The 20,668-nt window shown below is 41.9% G+C and overlaps 1 protein-coding gene across 4 annotated transcripts in view; it reads right to left on the bottom strand.

Moving 5' to 3' along the window:
* The window catches only part of VIT (vitrin), a 104,397-nt gene that overhangs the window by 63,391 nt on the left and 20,338 nt on the right, over positions 1 to 20,668 (bottom strand). For all 4 annotated transcript variants that reach the window (XM_025454189.3, XM_025454188.3, XM_025454190.3 and 1 more), the window contains exons 2-3: positions 19,258 to 19,327; positions 10,503 to 10,568 (exon numbers count right to left, since the gene is read on the bottom strand). In XM_025454189.3, the coding sequence (XP_025309974.1) occupies positions 10,503 to 10,568; positions 19,258 to 19,309 (118 nt within the window). In that variant the 5' untranslated portion in view covers positions 19,310 to 19,327. The remainder of the gene's footprint in view (positions 1 to 10,502; positions 10,569 to 19,257; positions 19,328 to 20,668) is intronic.

Here is a 20,668-nt window from a genome sequence, read left to right as displayed (position 1 = left end):
CAATTTGGGGGCTGGGGATGCCAGGATAGTCTCTCCTTAAATGAGTTAATTGATCCCTGGGTGTAATCGGATGTGTTCAGCTCTCCTCCCTTCTGCACACCACTTCTCTGCTCCCAAGTGCATCTGCTCCTTCACACGGACACAAAATGGAGCATGTCTTCTTGGTTCTTAGGTATTTGACCTAGGAGGTGACCAGCTCCATTAACCGGGATGTAATTTGGATGTGACATTGGCTCCTGGAGGTTTTGGCTCTCCTGGCAGGCCAACCCCAATCTCCCAGAGTGGAATATATGGGGGCCTATCTAGAAGCTTAATTGCATGTGTGTGACCTAAGGATCAAAGCTATTGAAAGATTCAGGGTGTTCACAGTACATGCAAAGGGTTTTCTGTGAATGAGTTGGTTTAAAAAGACAAAGGGGAAAAACATCACAGGGGAATATTTTGCTTCCTGCTAATCAAGTTCCCCTTTCTCCTAAGGGGGTTTGTTTGTTTGTTTTGTCTCAGTTTTTACAAAGGAAGTACATAAAATAAGATCTGTTTTAACTGCACCCAGTTGGATTAGTAAAATCAGTGAATTAACTCAACCTGTAGCAGGGAAAAATGGAATCAAGCACATAGGCTCATGTGCTTTGGAAAAACAGGGTGCAATGGCAAAGTGTGGCTAAAGGTCAAATGTTTGTTACATTTGCACAGAAAATTAAGCTGGAGAGAGTGAGCTAATTAACAGTAATTGCCAAAATCACTGGAAAGTGTAATGTCTGAATCCAGCCTTGGGAAGAAGTGGCCATTTGCGTCTTTTTGGCCACTCTTCTTTGAGTATGGAAACCACGGTTCAGTTCTCTCCAGAATTCTCCCGGTTGTTTGTCAAGTAGTCTGTTTTTTGTAACCTCTGAGAATCTTTCCTCCATCCGCTTAAGGCCCAAACTAAGTGATTTCTCTTTGCATTTCCTTGGAGCACTTTTGAACTACTCGATCTTACAGCTTAGGTTTTCTTTCTCTTTCTCTTTTGTTGTTTGGATTCATTTTCATATCTCCCTTTATCCTTCTCTGGGTGTTACCTCAGATGTGCAGACATAAGACTTCCTTCAGGGGACAAGTCAAAATTAAGGCAGCTCAAGAGGTATTGTCCTCAGGTCTGAAGGGAGCAGGACATTGGCCAACATTTGGCCAACGCCCAGAGTTTGGGGATGGGAGGGCACTACCTTCCCACTGTTGACCACTGTTGAGGAGCACTTAGAAGTCGTCAAAAGGTTTCCCACCAGGAACCTCTGCAGAAAGTAAGGCAAGAGCAAGAGCCTCTTCCATTCCTTCCTGAGTGAATAGTTACCGTGATAGTGAGGGAGCCCTGGCTAAAGTCACAGAGATCCTGGGGTTGCGTAGAACTGCTTGGGTGGAATCTTTGCACAGAGACCTGTTCCTTGGCCATGTGCTCTTCTTCTCCCTCAGAGGATGCCTTGTCTTCTCATGGTTACTATCACTTTCGTGACCAAACTCAACATTAGAGCATCCAGCAATCTGCCAAGGATTTCTTTGCAGGGGTCCTTGGCACCAGCCACAGGCAAAAGAAAACCACTTGCAACCTGGATGTTTAGAACTAAAGGATGACCTACAGAGGCTGCTCACTGAGGTCCTGTGTTTGCAGTATGGATCTCGGAGGTTCCTGGGCAAAACAGGTACTGTCTGAGCCACTATTTCATGTAACACTGAAATCTTAGAGGCAGGACTGCACATGCTTCTGCCCTGGGTTGGGTCCCCTGCCTGATCTAATAATGGATCGGGTGATGGGTAATCAGACAGGGGGATGTCACATACAACAAGCCTATGACATTGCAGGCCAAATCAAAGGGAATACTCTACTACTTGCTGTTTTCCATTCATCTTTTTGCTGATTCCAGGCAAGCTACATTGCTTTTGGAAAACAGATTTCCTAATCAGTTAAGAGAAAGCCATTGTAAGCTTGCCTCCTGGTTGTTTATGAGGAGGAATTGTTATAACATAAAAGCACTTACACATAAGTAGCTTTGATATGAAATTTGATTTTGTTAGACTATGATATCTAACTAGAGCAAAATCCTCTTTTGGGAGAATTATACAAAAATGTTAATTTAATGAAATAGAAATGACCATTAAATAAAATTTGAAGATGAATGTTTCATTATCCCTGATCCTGACACCCAGTGATCAGATCATGGTAATCTTTCCTTTACACTGAATTCTTTTGCAAAGCATTCTTTCCCATTTTTTAAAAACAGTCCTCAACCACTTGAATCTTTGGGTAAAAACCATCAGTACCTTTTTTGCTGATTGTGGAAAAACTCTAAAATTCTTAAGACTTTTCTATAGTCTCCTCCATGGAACTTCTGGGATTGCCAATATTGTTCCTGGTACTTTTCAAATGCATATTATCTTGCAAACTTGCCTCATATCATTTCTACCTGGAACCCTTTTCTTTTTATCTGTTTAAATGCTACTACTTTTCAAGGTCCCAGTTTCAGTTGTATCTTCATTCATGTACTAGAATATATACTTTCCAAAGGTAGGAATTTTTGTCTGTTTTGTTTACTGCTGATCAAGAATGTCTGCTGAGGGGTACCTGGGTGACTCAATCAGTTAAGTATCTGACTATTGGTTTTGGTTCAAGTCATGATCTCAGGTTCCTGAGATCAAGCCCCACATCAATCTCTATGCTCAGTGGGGAATCTACCTGAGACACATCAAGCAACAGTTGAGGGAAAAATAAGACATATGATGGAAATTGTTTATAAGGACAGGCCCAGTAAGAAGCATATCCCACAACAGGTAACTCCAAGCTCAAGCTTTAAGCACTTCAAAAAATCTGTGAAGGTTGGTCCTTCTAATCAGGTTTGAGAAAATACCTTTATCCATATGCCATGGAAAGACAATGATGAAGGCATGATCGGATAACAGAGGTTAATCTATCTGGGCAACAGAGCTTTTGGGTAACTGCAAAAGTTTGTATCTCTAAAAATAACCTATTTTTAGTTTACAAAGGACTCTAGTACGCATTTTTTTCACTTGCCCCTTTCAAAACCTTGAAAGGTATATTGTTGCTGTATTTCAGAAAAGTAAGTTGTTCAAGCTCAGATACCAAGTAAGTGGCAGAGGGAGCACCTGAACTCAGGCCCTCTGGCTTTAAAGCCAAAACTTTGTCACCTCTACCTGGGTGCTTCTTCCAACTGAAGAGAAAGAGTTAAATTGCTGTTCCATACTCTAATCTTTTTTTTAAAGATTTTATTTATTTGACAGAGAGAATGAGAGAACACAAGCTGGGGGGAGTGGCAGGCAGAGGGAGAGGGAGAAGCAGACTCCTTGCTTAGCAGGCAGTGCAGAGCTGGGCTCGATCCCAGGACCCTGGGATCATGACCTGAGCAGAAGGCAGAGGCTTCACTGCTTAACTGACTGAACCACCCAGGTGTCCCCTATACTCTGATCCTACAGGGCTTTTCTGAATGCAAAGATCACTGATAACCATCACCAGGTGAATATTTCTTGTGTATAGGTTATGTATTTGTGTGCACGCACATGTGTGTATGCATCTGTGCATTTATCCCATTGTTTTCCTGTTATTCTTGAGAATTGCCATGATAGAGTTTATTCAACTAAAAATCTGCAAAACAGAGAGTGCACTTCTCTTCTCACTCCCACATCAGAAGGAGGGCTAGAAAGTTAATCCTCTTCCTTTTTTCATGGTCTGAGAAAGGACACACACACACCCCAATTTGTGTGGAGAAGGCACTGGTATCTGAGGAAGCAAGCACACACCAGGGATTCCTTACAAGTTGCTACAGCTAACAACATGTGAACCTACTCAAGAAGCTGTGTGCATGTTATACCCAAATCTGAAAACCACCTAGAGCTGTGTATCTCTTCATCAGTGTCCGATGCACTAAATAACCAAGTCCCAGAACAATTACCTCTTCATGCCCAAGGCAGTACCGCTGGGAATCATCAACCTTTCAAGGCTGATTGCAAAGATCTTTCCATGCCTTACAAGGTATTAAGGTTAACTTATTGGAGAGAACTCTGTGAATTAAATGTTGTACATTTCACCGCAAGCTAAGCCTATTTCAACAGATTCAGACGTAGTGGAAATATTTCAGAATGTAGCTTCACTGCCTATGGAGAATATCTTACTATTGCTTATTTTGCTGACTGTTGGCTTCTCATGTAGATGGCTCAGAAGACTCTGAGGGTCCCCGCAGTAATGAATGGCCAAGAACAAAGCTTCTCTGACTGGCCTTGCCTAGTCCTACTCTACCTCCCTGCTGCATCTCCCATGACCTCCCACACTTAAACCAACTGCATCACTCACTGTTTCCTGACCTCATCTTCCACTTTTTCCCCAGGATGTTTCTGCTTAGTCTACCTGGAAAGCCCTCCCACCTACTTCTGCCTGTAAAATTCTACTTATCATTCATGTCCTACCTCAAAGGCTCCTTTATGAGATCAGTAGGAATCCTATTTATATATCCCTTGTTATTCTTATGTAATGATTTACCACATTTTGCTTTTTTTATAGTGGGTTTTTGCTGTTCATTTGTCCATCCATTCAGCAAACCCTCAGGGAACACTAATCATGTCTTCATGTTGCTTTTGGTCTGTCAAGATAGACTGAAAAAGCTCTATAAGATATGTGACAAGTACAGAGCAGAGGAAGTGCAGTGTACACAGGAGCCATCTAAACCAGTTTAGTGTGTGTTTTGGGGATGGGAATTGGGTCCAGAAAGTCTCACCTTTGCATAATTTTATTTTATCTGATATAAGATCAAGTGCTCCATAAAGTCAGAGAAACTGCAGGATGGAAAGCTGGTAACATGTTCCAAGGAGTTGATCACCATGGCTCTCGCCTGTGTGATGGCAACTCAGCTAAACCCACTTAATTCTGAAGCCATTGCTTCTGAGGCTCTTCTCAGGCTTTCTTACATGTAGAAAAGCTATTGAGATTTGATAACTTGAAAGCTTTTCTTTCTCTACAGACACTGACAGGCAGGGATTGTTTTAGAGTTGGTGGACATAATTTAAGGGGAAACCTATGATGTGTTTCTTACACTGTGGGCTGAAATATTCATGAGTTGAAGAGTAGACCCTTTTTAATGTGTAATCTACACATAAATGAAGTTAAACCTTAAAATTCATAAGGTATCGTGATTGCTTTAGGATAAGAGTGTTATGAACACACCTAAACCCTTCAATCATTATTTGTAGCCTTCCACAATCAAGAAAAAAAATGCAGCCACATTTTGGTCATTTCTTAGAAACTGCTTGAGTAGGTTTGTGCTGGCTAAATCTACCACTGAGGTTCCTCTAAGTAAGGTCAGCTCCATGGCTCCGAAACATAACAGAGCAATGAAAACCTTGAAAAATCACCTCTAAAAATAAACTTGGTAAAACTCTCATTTCATACAGTATGGTGACCTTTACCATGGATCACACAGCAGGTTAATTTACTGAGACATTAACTTATGTTTATTTTCATTGTATTTTTCCCCCTCATACTATTCTAAGAAGGCATTTCTTCTTAGAAGAAATTGGCAATTGTCTTTTCCCACCTCCCAAAGTCAAGATTGCAAGAGAGGAGGCAGAGTTACCCAAAGAAAACTCTCCCTCAGGCATTAATAATTAGTCTCTCCAAATTCCCCTTGTTTGAGGGCCCTGGGCTTGGTCCACCCAAAGAGCAATATAGAGAAAATGATCTTCCAACACTGGGAAGGTGGGAGTGGGCTAGTAGGTCCCAGTAGGGAAAATGTCCCTGTTCCCTGACAGCTGCCTTGGAGGAGCATCATCTTGGAGCAATACCTGGTGTGGTGCCCTCTCAGGTTGAAGCCTTAGGTGTGGGACTTCCCCATCTTTCCCAAGCTGCCACCATTCAGGAAACAATGGAGGGCCCAACTTCTACAGGTATCATGGGCTTGGATGCTAAGCAGTGCAGAGGACCTCTCTGAGTGTTGTAGATTGCACAGGCCTTCCAGGGGCTGGTACAGGGAAGGAGGAAGCCCCTGTAGTGATGGAATTTTAATTTCTCAGCCCCTAGGAGTTGGCAGTTTGGAGTCAGACTTGATTTGATGTGGAAAATGAGGCAATGTGATAAGCCAACTATGATGGAATAACATTGTGCCCAATACAACTGTGTAAGTGAAAGCAAAATATTAGCTTGAAATGAATGATCTTGTGTAAGTGGGAAGAGTAGGTTTGTGAGAAATTGTCTTTCTTTCTTTCTTTCTTTCTTTCTTTCTTTCTTTCTTTCTTTCTTTCTTTCTCCTTCCTTCCTTCCTTCCTTCCTTCCTTCCTTCCTTCCTTCCTTCCTTCCTTCCTTCCTTCCTTCCTTTCTTTCTTCTTTTCTTTGCTTTCCCTTTTGTAAAACCCCCATGCCAGATTATTTTCTACATGTACTACCTTATTGGTCCAAAGGGCCCCCAGTGGTGCTAAGTGATGTCCATGAGGGCCTCTGGAGGGCCATGGGTAGACCAAAGAGATGGAAAAAAAGGAAAGGAGATGAGAAGAAATAGAAATGAAAAGAAGTATGGAGGAGAGAATGTGACAATTACCTAAAGCAGAGTAACCCTACCTGTATGCCGAAGAGATGCACTCATATAGCGTCTGGCTTCCAGCCAGACCAAAGGAAGATATCCATGCTAGTTCCTCCTTTTCCTGTTACCTTCACATCTCTTCTACTTTATTTCCTATTCAGTCAGCCTGTGTTCATCCCACACCCTCCTCTGGCTCCAGGCAACAGGTATTTCATTCCTTGGTCCTGGTAGCTTGGGAGGAGGCACAGGGAAAGCATCTGGGGTGGCACCTCACACAGACATGCATTTCCAATCTGGCTCTGCCAACTCATGGCACTGGGTCTTGGGTACTAGATCATCAAGAGTCAAGAGCAGCGCTGCACGCATAGTAGGGGGCAGTGTCCACTGACCAACTCTCGGATTACTTTCTTCTTGCTATTTTACCTTCAGTCCTCTGGGTGGGGGGAACCATTAGTCTTGAATGAACAGGCGCTAGCAGAGGGCTGGCTAGAAGAGAGCTCAGAGGGCAATGAAGAGTACCTGTGATTCTGCATTCGGATCTGGAAGCAACCCTCATCTGGGATAGCTCTTTGTTCCACGGGTTCTCAGATTCCAGCAGGCATTGGAATGACTGGAGGACTTGCTAAAACACGGATGGCTGGGCCCTGGCCCACGCGTGCCTGATTCCCACAGTCTGGGCTGGGCAGGGTTGGTGCTGCTGGTCCAGGAACTGAAGGTTCCTGGCCCGGTCTGTTCGCACACTGAGGCCAAAGTGATTTGTTGAAAGCCTTGCTTTTATGATTTCCCCTTTCTGCTTAAAACTCTTTAGTAGCTCCCTGTAAGGTATACTTTGAGATGTCAGCTGTAAGAGTAAAATGATGAAGTGTTCCTTGGAGGAGGGGGACAGAGGCCACTGCCTCACTACTTTTTCCTTGTAGGGTAGGGTGTCTCCTTGAAATTTGGGCCAGAAAAAGGGCCCACCTTTTGATTTTATGATGCAAAGTCTTCAACCTTCTGATCCATGGATCCGTGTATACTTATTGCCAGGAGGGGCTCAGGGGGGGTCCAGGTGGACAGGGGACAACCACAAGGTGCATGCATTCATCTCTCAGGGAGATGAGAGAAGATGTAATTCTTCTGTCTTCCACTTCACTATACACCTTTGTGTTCAGACTTGGTAGATACTTTCACTGTCCCTGCACATGCACATAAGTCTGTATGCTTTTTCTAACAAATTGCGTTCTTTCTCCTTTCTCTTCATTTGTTGGCAGAAAGGGTTGTGTTGTTGTTGTTGTTGGCAGGATGTTCTCATTTTCCTAGCGCAACCCTAACCAGCTTCCTCTTCTCTGAGAACCACCCTGTAGCCTGAGATGATGCAATTTGGTTCTCTCTCCCAGGAATTTGGACTCGGTATTGAAAAACACAGTGTTCACAGAGTTGGGGGAGGGAAAATAGAGGGAAGGGAGAGAGGGAACACAGAGTTGAAGGAAGCAGTGAGGCAATAGAGAGAAGCAGAAGTACTGATTCTTGAGGCCTTTTCATCTGGGATACAGTTCCAGGGAGTTCCAGCTGCCATCCCAAGAGCCACCCCATGTTCTCCCAAAAATCCCCTTTGGATTTATGTGAATTATATCAAAATAACTGTACTGAGATATTCCCATTACCCTCATCAGGAAGTCCGATTCCTGGACATGGTGGTAACAAAGCTCTCCATGATCTGACACCTGCTTACCCCTCCATCTCAGTCTCTCAATACATTTACTTTCTACTCTATATTTCAGTCATATTGGGCTGCTTTTTAGCTCTTTCCACTCTTTAGGTTTTGGGCATGCTGTTTTTCTCTCTGCTTGTAACACTCTTTTCTCCTCATTTCTGCCAGTCTATACCTATTTGGTCTTCAAATATCAGTGTAGATAGGTTGCTTCCTCCAGGAAGCCCTCCCAGATATACAGCTTCTCCTCCACATTCTTGGAGTACCTTTTGCTGCCTGGTGACCTGTCTTTCGTTCTAGATTTTGATCTCTGCGAGGGCAAAGACAGAGTCATAATCACTGTTGTATCATATATGGTACCTGATACTTGGTGGGTACCCAATAATTACGTATAAAATGAATGAATGGCATGCCTCCTTGCCATCAGTCACCTGGACCTTAGTGGCAGACTGGCAACCTTGAAAAGAAAAAAAAGAAAAACTGCTTTGGCCTCAAGCTATAGACAGTCAGTTGGAAATACTCCTGAGGTAAAGAATCAGATACTGCCATGGTTTGGGAATATCCTATTACCTTCATTGTATCTCCACCCCTCCCCCCCACTTATTTAATGATTGTGCCAGAGTTTCTAATTAGAGAAAAGGCCTCATGCATTTATTGATTCAAATGTGCTGTATCACCAGGGAGATTTTGAGTATAAGGTTAGAATTTAGCATATCAGAAACTCAATCCATTTGAGATCTCTCAAAGAGGTTTGCCCTGGGGTCATTTAGCACAGCCTTTCATAGTCACTGAAAACGGTTGTCATGGTAATCATGGACCTTTTCAAGATTTTTGTATATGAGTTAATGAAGATACTGGGAACAGCCCAAAGGAATTCATACTTGGGTGTGCATTTGTCTCCATATTAACCCAATCATTGTTTTGAACACACATCTGCCCCTGGGCTGATTCTCTTGGCTCTTGGTACTGACAGGAATAAATAAGCAACTGATTCCTTTTTTAGTATTTTCGGCTTGGAGGCTGTGGCTGGCTGCCCTTTTGGTCTCATTTCAACAGGAAATCCCACATGGAGGGTTTAAAGGAGCAAAAGGAAAAAAGAATGGTGTGCGAAGCAAATATCTTTCTTTTACTTCGAATTATTAATGTTGCTGATTTCAATCATCTAAACTTGATGCCTACAAAGAAGTTTCAGTTGCGGAGTGCACACAAAGTTAACTGTATCTATAGCATTTCTCTTATGGTCCTTTATAAATATGCCTTAACTTAGGCCTCCATCAAGTCTACAGATTTAGGTCCAGATATCTCAGTGTGCTTATAGCATTTGAGTGTGAGCATTTCCATCTATGTCCTGTCCTGCTAGTGATTTCCTGATCCATTCTTCCTTCTTTCCTGTAATACAAACCCCTTACTTTTAGCTTAGGCATGTAGATGCTTGAAATCAAGACATTTCCCATTCTCCCTTAATGCTGGCCAGTGGTATTTAAGTAGAAGCGGTGTATTTGATTTCCTAGGCTTATCTTTAAAGAAGATGGGTTTGCATCCTTCTTCATCCCTTCCTACTGCCTGGAATGTGGACATGACGGGTGGAGCTGAAGCACCCATTTTGGACAATGAGTCAAGAGCCATGTTGAGGAAAGCAGAATGACAAGACAGGAGGAGCCTGGGTCTCTGAAGATTACAAAGCTTCCATAAAAGCCCAGACTGACTATGTTTACAGGAGAGACAAAGAGACTTCAGTCTTATTTAAGCAATTGTTGTTGTAGATTTTCTGTCATCTAATCTTAACTGATATACCATCCAAAAATGAAATTTATTTTTCCTCTTTCCACTGAGTAGATGTGAAACTTTATGGGCTTTTCTGTGAGATTTACCTTCTGATCCCAGAGCATGCTGGAAGGAGGGCTGGTTTGTATTAGCGAGACTGAATTTTCTGGTATGGGGAATTGACATTTCAATGGCAAGAAAATACCTACTCCAGCCTAGCCATAGAGATATAGTGTTGCCTGGTCTTTGTATGTGCATTTTCAAATTTTCCAGTATAATGGAACCATATATCTTTCACCTAAAATCAGCACTCCTATCTCAAGTGCTTTTTGGAACAAAGTAGGTGATAAACAATGATCATTAGTCATCAGTCTGAATGCAAAGCAATTGAAGTAAGACAGAAAAACCCCCAAACTTCCAAATTATCTGAAACAAATGTAACAGCCCTCTACATGGGAGACGCAAGCCTTACTCTAATAAGGAATTGCAATTTTACTTACTGAACTTGGGCCTTTTAATCTTCTTGGTCGTGTCTTTATTTGAGTGTATTCCAGTCACCAGCAAAACTACATGGAGAAAATGAAAGAAAATATAGTCAATATCATTTTACCTAAATACTTCCTCCTTTCTGACCCTTATCTTGGCTTTCATCACATGTTACAATATTCTTATGGATGGAACTAATGTTCCCTGGGGAAATAAGGTGAATAGTTTGTGTACTTGTCTTGGCTCCTGCTGAAGGAGGCTTCCAAAAATGCCTCTTGGGCACCTGTTCTCTGTTTTGCTTCTTTGTGTTTCACCACACCAACTCTGCCCTCTTTATTCCCCAAAGGAGAAAATGTGGGATCTGAGAAGTCCACTCACTGCTTGGTGCCAGAAATAAACGATGGAGGTAGGCTGAGCACCAGGCCCTGCTTGCACTCTTTCCTCTGTTCCACATTGAATTTCCAAATCACTAATTTCCAACTGGTCAGAGAACTGTGTAACGGGTGTGTGCACGCGCGCATGTGTGTGTGTGTGTGTGTGTGTGTGTTTGTGTGTGCGGGAAGGAGAGTGGATTGGAGGGGATCTGTAAAAAGCCCCAGGGGAGGGCTGTCTAGGAAAGGAAGACAAGGGGAAAAGGGGCTAGGGAGAAGAGGGGGGGACTGGTCACAAGGTCTGAGGGGTGACCTGAGTGACCTCTGGTGGTCCACTGTAACAGCACCTCGTTCTGTGCTCCCACAAGGCCACCTGCAGGTAGATGACCTTCCTCCTCAGAAACAGGAGCAGAACAGCTTTTGGATACTGTTCTCTTCAGGAAATATAACAACAGAGCAAGAAGGGGGACGTCTTTATCCTTTAAAATTCCGAGTTGCATTACCAATTTGAGCCTTGTGTTTAAAAAAAAAACCAAGCAAAATTGACCAGTTTTTTCTTATTATCAGAATAGTGCATGTTCTTCATAGAAGAATGTAAAAAACACAAAGAACAGTGCAGAAAACATAGATGAGACAAAAGCATAACATTTTCGTTTTTCTCTATACATCTACATATTCATGAGAGTGCTTTTAAACAAATATTTGATCACGCTCATGGTGTTTACAATGTTTTATAACTTACTTGTACTTAAGTAAGTACAAGTAAAAATACAAACATTTTTTTCTTGTCATCAAATGTTCCTTCACAATTAATTTTAATAATTTTCAATACCTGAATGGTATTGTACTGTATGGATGGATCATAATTTAATCAACTTCTGATTCATCTTTGCCTTGATCCTTTGTTATTTCCTCTACAGAAATTTCCAAATAGGATTTATTTTTTTTATAGATTTTATTTATTTATTCATGATAGACACAGAGAGAGAGGCAGAGACACAGGCAGAGGGAGAAGCAGGCCCCACACAGGGAGCCTGATGTGGGACTCCATCCTGAGTCTCCAGGATCGCGCCCTGGGTCAAAGGCAGGCGCTAAACCGCTGCGCCACCCAGGGATCCCACCAAATAGGATTTCTTGTCTGAAAGATATGCCCACTTAAAATTTTGATATGTATTGTGAACATTTCTCATAGCATTTAAAAAAAAATTATTCATGAGAGACAGAGAGAGAGAGAAAGCAGAGACACAGGCAAAGGGAGAAGTAGGCTCCATGCAGGGAGCCCAACATGGGACTCAATCCCAGGACAGTATCATGCCCTGAGCCGAAGGCAAATGCTCAACTGCTGAGCCACCCGGGCTGCCCTCTCATAGCATTTTCTTATTAACAACATCTGACAATGTTATCTCTGTACCAATGCTAATTCTACCTGTAGATGGAAAAGCAATATTTTCCTTTCAAAAGGCTAGTCAATTCTCCATTCTTCTTTCCTTCCTCTCTGGGCATCCTACTACTTTACCCATTGCTTAACCTGCCTCTATTGTAGCTACTTTTTTGAGAAACTCACTTTCTGGGTAGAGCTGGCACTCCAGAGTCCATGGAGAGATAGTCAAAATAGGCATTCTACTTCCCGGTGTGTGAGTGTGTGTGTGTGTGTGTGTGTGTGTGCGCTTAACACAACATAGATGTTCAATTTAGGCATACATGGACTTAGGAATTCTTGAATTGGCAACTACCTTTGAAGTAAACTGTCACTAGGGTTTGTTAAGAAAATTTTTATTTATCTTGTGATTATCTAGCTAATCTGCACCAATGATGCAGTTCCTAAATTATCCCCAGTTTTGACCAGTAGCATTAGCTGAGGCTGGACAGTTGACATACCATGTCCTGAAAGAACAGACACATGAAAGAAAACTGAATACAAACCAAAAGTCTAGCCAAGAGGAATGAAGGCAGACATTTTTTAGGTGTTGTTTACTTCTGGGGTTTGGGTGGGTGTGAGCGTCCTGGAGGTCTAATTTTTATAGTAGTCTCTATGTCATTTACCTCTGTGTGAAGATACATCTTCATTCTATACACAAAAAATGACGAATCCTAGAATATTTTAGAAAACAAGTACTAAATAAAAATGTAGAAGAAGATTAAGCAAGTTAATTAGAAGAAATAATTGAAATAGTAATACATTTGGGTATCAGTTCTTGTGGAAAACCAAAAACTGTCCTTCTGGGCCTGTGTGCCTGTGGCAAGTGGTTTATAAGTCTCCATATCATTAGGACTATAAATATTTCAGTAAGACCTCCCCATCACTTGCATTTGCTCACCCACCACCCTCCAGGCTGAAAACATGCATAGCTGGGTTCAGTTTTACCACAGTGGTTAATAAAGTCATTATTTTCAATGGTACACAGAGGCCCTCTCCTCAGCTTAGATGCTTGTTAATTAAAACTCCCCAGAAACCACTCCTCAGGGGGAGGGTTGGTCAATAAGGCTGAAAATATGCTTGTGCCCTAGAGTCTTCATTCCTCATCTGTAAGGCTTCTCTTACCATGCTGGAAGTGGTGAATTTGGGAAAGGAAAAAATCAGTCTTGTGTTGCTTTTCTAAGGAAGCCAGGCAGAGCATAGGGATGGACGGCTGATACTCACTTCCAAGTACAAAGTGAACTATAGATCTACCACAAGTAGCACTTTATCAGGCTACTGAGGCTATTAGTGTCTAGAAGGCTTGAGGAAATTAAGTCTAGAGTCCAAAGTTCCAAGGCAATCATGTACGAAATTTGCAGCAATACTTTCCAATTGTTAAAAATTTAGTGTTCTAGTTTTGAATAACACTGAGTAAAGTTCTCATCCTTTGACAGTGGTGCTGCTTGAAATTTCAAAACAAACTAAATGTTGAAATTACTTTTTCAAATAAAAGATTTCCTCCCACCTCTCACTCTCTTCCCCTAGAGGAACCATCAGTATAGTTAAGATGGCTGACGCATAATTGTTTTAAAATTCAATTTAAATAAATGATCATCCTGATAGCTTATGGATAGAGAAATGCAAATGAATTAGCTTAAAACAATGTTCAGTCTCATTAACGGTAAAAAATACAAGCTAAAGCTAAACAATAGGATAGTTTCCCATACCATGTCAGTAAATACTGAACACAAGATTATATTTAATCCTGGCATGGATTTGAGATTAGGGCATTTAGGTACACTGCAAGTGAAGTCTAAGCAGGTGGAGTCATTCTGGAAGGCCATTTGGTAATGTATTTCAATAGCCTTAAAAATAGTTATATTCTTTGTCCCAGGAAATATACCCCTAGGAATATATCCCAAGTTGTAATTAGAGATAGAGACAAAATTTATGTAAAAATGTTCACTACAGCATTATTTATAACAGCAATCTAGAAATAATGAAATGTTGGAAATGTCCCAACAGTAGGAGTATCCTGAGCATTTATTACAAATGATGTGTTAAAGAATATTAGATGAACTGGCAAGTGCTCAGCTCTAACCTGAAGAATGATTCTGACAAAATTAGAATATATATAGAGAGAAATAAGTGGAACAAACATACCAAAATGTTGATAATGATGGAATTGTCATTTTTATATTTTCTATATTTTCCCCATTTTATAGTATATTCCATATATAAATCCCATACTTTATGTAGAATACATTTCCTTTACAATTAGAAAAAGGCAAGATAAATAGTTTTTTAATTGGGTCATATTGAAATTCTATAGACTTATGATAATAAAAGATGCATACCAAAATCATCAGTAGAGTTAATGGGCACTCGTATCCCAGTTTTCCGGGCCAGTAATGAATTACAATCAGAATTCACTTTCTTTCAAGAAAAGACATGAAGTGCCAGGATATCTAATCAATGATCAAATCAGGAGGTACTTACTTATTATGTATCAGTAACTTTTATAGAAATGCCCCAGAGTAGCCCATAAACTCCTGGTTAGATCCTTCCAGAGCCCCTCCAGATACTAACTCCAATGGTGTTGACAAGGACTCTATCCTTGACCAAACTTTAATGGGGCTCCTCCAAGCCCTCTTCTCAATTGGCCCTTGAACTTGGGCTTTAGTGTCCTTCTTTGTTGGTCCTGCATCACCTGGTTTTAGCAAGAATCTTGTTTAGAAAGAATCCCCCATTCTTGATTCACCCTAGTCTGCCTTTAGCAAGAATCATGTCAGGTAGATTTAGCAAGAATCCCCCACCCTTGATGTCTTCTCTCAGTAATTTCCAGCCACCAACTCCTACAACCTGCTGCTTGGGTAGAAATCTCCATGTTCCTTGTTGTCTTTGGAATTGAGCCCGGTTCTATAGTGAGATCTCCTCTATTACAGTAGTTCCTGATTAAAATCTGTTTTTATCACTTTAAACGCTGTCCAGCCCTGGTTCTCTTTTGGTGTCCACAATGCCTTCCTGAATACTGATTTACAAAGCAGATCATTTTAAAGCAGTTCAGATCTCCCCGGTGATTTAATTTGGTATTATGTACTCTATGTACTCAATGAAACATCTAGCATCAAATAAATCAGAGCTTCATAGCAAAGACAGGACAACTTATTCTCTACAATCACATAAATCATAAAATTATGCTTCAAATCACAGAATATTAAAGCTGAGAGGAGCTGTGTAGACTATCCCTTTATTTTATAAAAAAGAAACAAAGGTCAAGGTTAACACCTTGACTAAAGCTGCACTTCTTTGGGGGCAGAACTTGGAACCAGAATGGAAATTTGCAGGCTACTGCCTCAGCCCATTTATTCCACTTGCTCCTGGTAAGTGCAGTTGTTGATTATATGCAGTGCTCCAAAACTCTGCTGTATCAGAAATTCATGCATGTCTAAAACAAACATGCTAGCTCTGATATATATTAAACACCTAATTGACATTAATTTAGATGGTTTTGGGGGGATCATTGGATAGTACGGTGTGGAATTTGGTTTATAGTAAATATTTATTTGAGTCTTTTGGCCAAGTTTCTGGGTCATAGCTTTCCAAACTCTTGAAATTTCCTGACTGATAAGAGCAATAGGGGCACCTGCTGTTATAATATTTGGTTTCTTGTCCTCTGTTCCTGAAATCAGAGCCATAAATGTGAAATAGGTGTCTTGTTATTTGAAACAAGTGCCTTTCAATCACAGTTGAGTTTATATTAATGAGGTAATAACTTCTGAGAATCCCCTAAAGATGAGGGAGCTAGTTGCCAGGGGAACCAACTTCAAATAGAGGGTTTCAGTCCCACTCTCTGATTTCTGGGCAGGGGAGAGGGGCTGAAGTTTGAATCAATCACCAGAGGCCAATGAGTTAATCAATCATGCCTAAGTACTGAAGCCTCCATAAAAAAACAAAAAGTTCAGAGAGCTTCCATGTTGATGAATCAGAATGCTTCTACATGCTACTCTGCTGGATCCCAAACTCTAGGGGAACAGAAGCTCCTTTGTTTTGGACCTTGCCCTATGTATCTCTTTTTCTGGCTGTTAGTTTGTATTCTTCAATATTCTTTGTAATAAACTGGCAATCTGGTGAGTGGTGAGTAAATTGGTTTCTTGAGTTCTGTGAGCCACTCTAGCAAAGTAATCAAACCCAAAGAGGGGATCATGGGAACCTCTGATTTATAGTCAATCAATCAGAAGCACAGTGACAACCTGGCCTGGCAGTTGGTATCTGCAGGGGGGTTGTGTGTGGCAGTCTCGTAGGACTGAGCTCTTAGCCAGTAGAATTTGATGATGTTTCCAGGTAGATAGTGTCAAAATTGAGTCAAACGTAGGACACCCAGCTGGTGTTGGTGAATTGCGTGGTATGGAGAAAAACCCCACACATTGGAATTGGGTACAGAGTTGGACTCTGATACCTTATAAATCTACCATCCTTGAGGAAAGTAATTTATTTCACAATATTTCCTGAGTGCCTGTGAGATGTGCTGAGCACTAAAAATGCAGCAATGAGCAAGACACAGCTCCTGTCTTCAATGAATTCACAGCTTTGGGGGAGGCAGCCTACTGTGTCAAGTTGAATGCCATGCAGCTATGATGAGAATCAATACAGGACACAGTGGAAGCCCTTAGGAAGATGGCCTAATCAGAGGGAGGGTGGAGGGAAGCTCCCTGAGGACAAGTAGGGCTTGTGGGGGTGTGGGGGCAAGAGGAAAAGCATTCCAAGCCAGGGATGCAGTATGGTCAGAGGCCTGGAGGGGAGAAATGATGTGAGCCTCAGGGGACTGAGAAGGTCAGTACTTTTCAGGTCTTTGGAAGCCAGAGTGGATTGTGTGGGGAGCAAGGAGAGAAGACAGCAAGGTCTGTATCAGGAAGGCCTCCCCAGCAAGCAAGGCACTCTTAGAGATGTGGTCCCCATTCCAAAGACAAAGGGGAAACACTGAGGAGTTTAAATCAAGAGTAGTGATCAGACATGGCTTCTAGAGAGATTAATTGGGGTGTGGTGGAGAAGGAGTTAGAGGGGTCAGGATTTGGGGCAGTGAGGCTATCCCAGTACTGAGGAGAGTAACAGAGAAATGGCCCTGGGATGGAGATGAGCAGATGAATAAGAGAGATACTGGGGAGGCAGACCTGTGAGGACACAGAGAGGGCATTGTGTGACAGGAGTCTCCTTTGCCTGCTTTGATTTCTCGCCTTCTGAGTGAGGAGCCCTGAGGGGAGAGAGTTTTGCAGAATGGCAGGCTGTGAGAGGCTGGGGACAAGGAAGGACAGTCAAATCTCTCTTCTTGGTTCTGTGATATGGGGACACGCAGACTATGAAATGGCCTCAGGGTTTGCCTGTTTTGTGTGTTCTACAGGAGCTAAGGCCTTCCTATTCCTGACTCTCCATCTGTCCTACATAAGAAACCTACTAACCAGGGGATCCCTGGGTGGCTCAGTGGTTTGGCGCCTGCCTTTGGCCCAGGGCGTGATCCTGGAGACCCGAGATCAAGTCCTACATCGGGCTCCCTGCATGGAGCCTGCATCTCCCTCTGCCTGTGTCTCTGCCTCTCTCTCTCTGTGTCTTTCATGAATAAATAAATAAAATCTTAAAAAAAAAAAAAAAGAAACCTACTAACCAGTGGGGGAGTGGGGGAGGGGCAGCCTCTCAAAGGGGAATGAAGGAGCCTGAGCTTCCAGGGTGAATAATCTTTAGCAGGTCGGTGGAGGAGTCTGGACCAGAACCCGTATGTTCCCTTGGACTCTCAGTCTAGTCTCCTTTCACCACGTGAGAGCCGTCTTGCTTTCCCAGTGTCACCTCTTTCTCTTCCATTCCCCAACTCTGCTGTGTAGACTCCCTCTTCACAGACCTTGAACATTCTGACTACATTATAGGTTGAGTTTTGTCCCTTCTAAATTCATATGTTGAAGTCCCAGGCCCCAAAACCAAATCTTACCTCATTTTGAAATAGGTTGGTTGCAGATATAATCATCTAAGTTCTGATGAGGTTGTCCTGGGTTAGTTGGGCCCCTAATCCAATATGACTAGCATTATAAGAAGGGAATACCCAACCACACAGAGGAGGAATGCCATGTGAAGATGAAGGCAGAGATTGAGGTGATGCTAGGAAGTGCCAAAGATGGCCAGCCAACCTCCAGAAGTTGGGAGAGAGGCATGGAACAGAGTCTCCATCACTGCCCTCTGAGGAAACCAACACTGTTGACACTTTGGTTTTGGACTTCTAGCTTTCAGGACTGTGCGAGAATAAAATTGTGCCATTTTAAATTACCCGGTTTGTGGTGTTTTGTTGTGGCAGCCCCAGCAAATGAATAGACTGCCTGAAAGTTCTTGGCGTCTTCCCTGGCAATAGTATCACAGTGACCCACAGGGGCTCTCTATCTGACATGGCCAGGGCACAGCAGGGTCAAGATTAACAGAAGGTTACCCTTGGGCTTAATACTAAACCCATCAACCCCTTTCTCTCTTCTGGGTGAGCTGCTGCTCCTAGAGAGCCTCCCCAAAATTGTGTTCTCTGCTGATAATGGATAAGGGTTTCATCTCTAAAAGCATGAGTCACCGATGGTATGAATAAGGCCATGTCAGTGATAAGAATTTTCTTTTGAGAAATAAGTAACAAGATTCCCAAATTCAGAATCTATAAATACACTCTATCCGAAATATTTGCTAGTTGCTGAAGAAAGCAAGATAATGTGTGTGTATGTGTGTGATATATATATATATATATATATATACACGTTACATATATTTGCTTTATACAAATATATATACACTTGTACATCCTGAATTTGATCTACACTTAACATTATCACTTAAACTTCTCTCTAAAATGTTTATCATAAAAAGATATGCTGTGCTGTTTATATGTTCTGTCTTGGTTTAAACCTTTTCTTGGCAAGATCCTTTGGACCTTAGGAAAATGTTAAAAGTGTATCCAGATACACATATAAAAGTACTTACCAAGGAACATTTCAATAACAGATGCCTTCATAGTGAGGACAACAATCCCCATAAATATCAAAATGGCACCCTGGAGAGGAAGAAACAATAACACCATCACATTTCAGCCAAGAGTTTTGAATTGGATGCGTGGAGTATAGGGAGGGGCTGCTTCATTTTGCACTGCTCCCTGGAGTCTCTGGATTCCAAGCTGCAACTTTCTCTAAGGAGTCCAGCCTCACTGGTACCCAGACAGTCCATCCTTAGGTAGAAAACCCATTCTAGTCACCAGCCCCCATTCTTCAGAGATTTGGTCTTAGAACTGAAGAGGATATAACTCCATAATTTCAGGAATATGTTCAATCAGTCTTCAAATTAAGAGAAAAGTTACACTTATGGTATTGAGAGGAACTTTTTAGATTATAAATAAATGATGCACGTATCATTCATCTAATAAATATTTATTAAATTCCTATTATATGGCTAGGTATTGTTAGGGAAGAGGTGATGAAAATCGAGCAAGGAAATAGTTCTTGCTCTTAAAAGACTTACAGTTTAAGAGAAGTGGGAAAACATACATAGACACAAGTAACCATAACATTAGAAAGTGTGCAGTATAAGGGGAGTTTGTAGACCATAAAGAAGTATAAGGGGAGTTTGTAGACCAGTGGTTCTCAAACTTTGCTGCATATTAGTATCATCTGGGAGTTTTAAAAGACCCTGGTTGCCCAGGCTGCACCTCAGACCAGTTGAATCAGAATCTCTCAAGGTGGGATCTAGGCATTAAATTTTTAAAAAACTCCCTAGGTAATTCCAAAGTGCTGACAAGTTTGAGGACTGGTGGTGGTTCAGAGCAAGATTTCCTGAATCTTACCCCAGGAATCACCCGGGGGTCTTGTCAAAATGCAGATTCTAATCCAGTAGGTCTGAGATAGTGCCAGAGATTCCCCAAGAAGCAAGGGAATTTTAGAGGAAGGAGAGATTATGTCAGCCTTGGGAATAAGAGAAAGTCTCCTAGAGGTGATAGCAATTAGATCAATTTTGAAAGACAGACAGTTTGAACATGCAGAAATAGGGAGAAGTGACCTCAAGTGGAAGGAACAGCATTGGCAGGGGCTCAGAGGTTGGAAATCAGAGTAGGTATAAAGATACTGTTGATATATATGGGGTTTCCTCCTTCTCTTGAGGCTATGAGAAACCCCAAAAGATTTGTTCATTATGCATTACATACAGAGCATATACTCTGCATGGTCTCGAATCTTCACGATAAGCCAGTGTGGTAAATTTTATGATCCCTTCAGGAAATTAAGGCTTAGAAAAGTTCAATGTCACACCCTTGGTGACCAGACAGTCAGTGGGACCAGATTGGAGGTGAGAGTGGTAGGAAGGATCTGCCCTGGGCACAAGCAATAAGGAAGAACATTGTCCATAG

This window comes from Canis lupus, chromosome 17, assembly GCF_003254725.2.
Source record: "Canis lupus dingo isolate Sandy chromosome 17, ASM325472v2, whole genome shotgun sequence".
Classification (NCBI taxonomy): Eukaryota; Metazoa; Chordata; class Mammalia; order Carnivora; family Canidae; genus Canis; species Canis lupus.
This window is presented reverse-complemented; position numbering and strand designations above follow the sequence as displayed.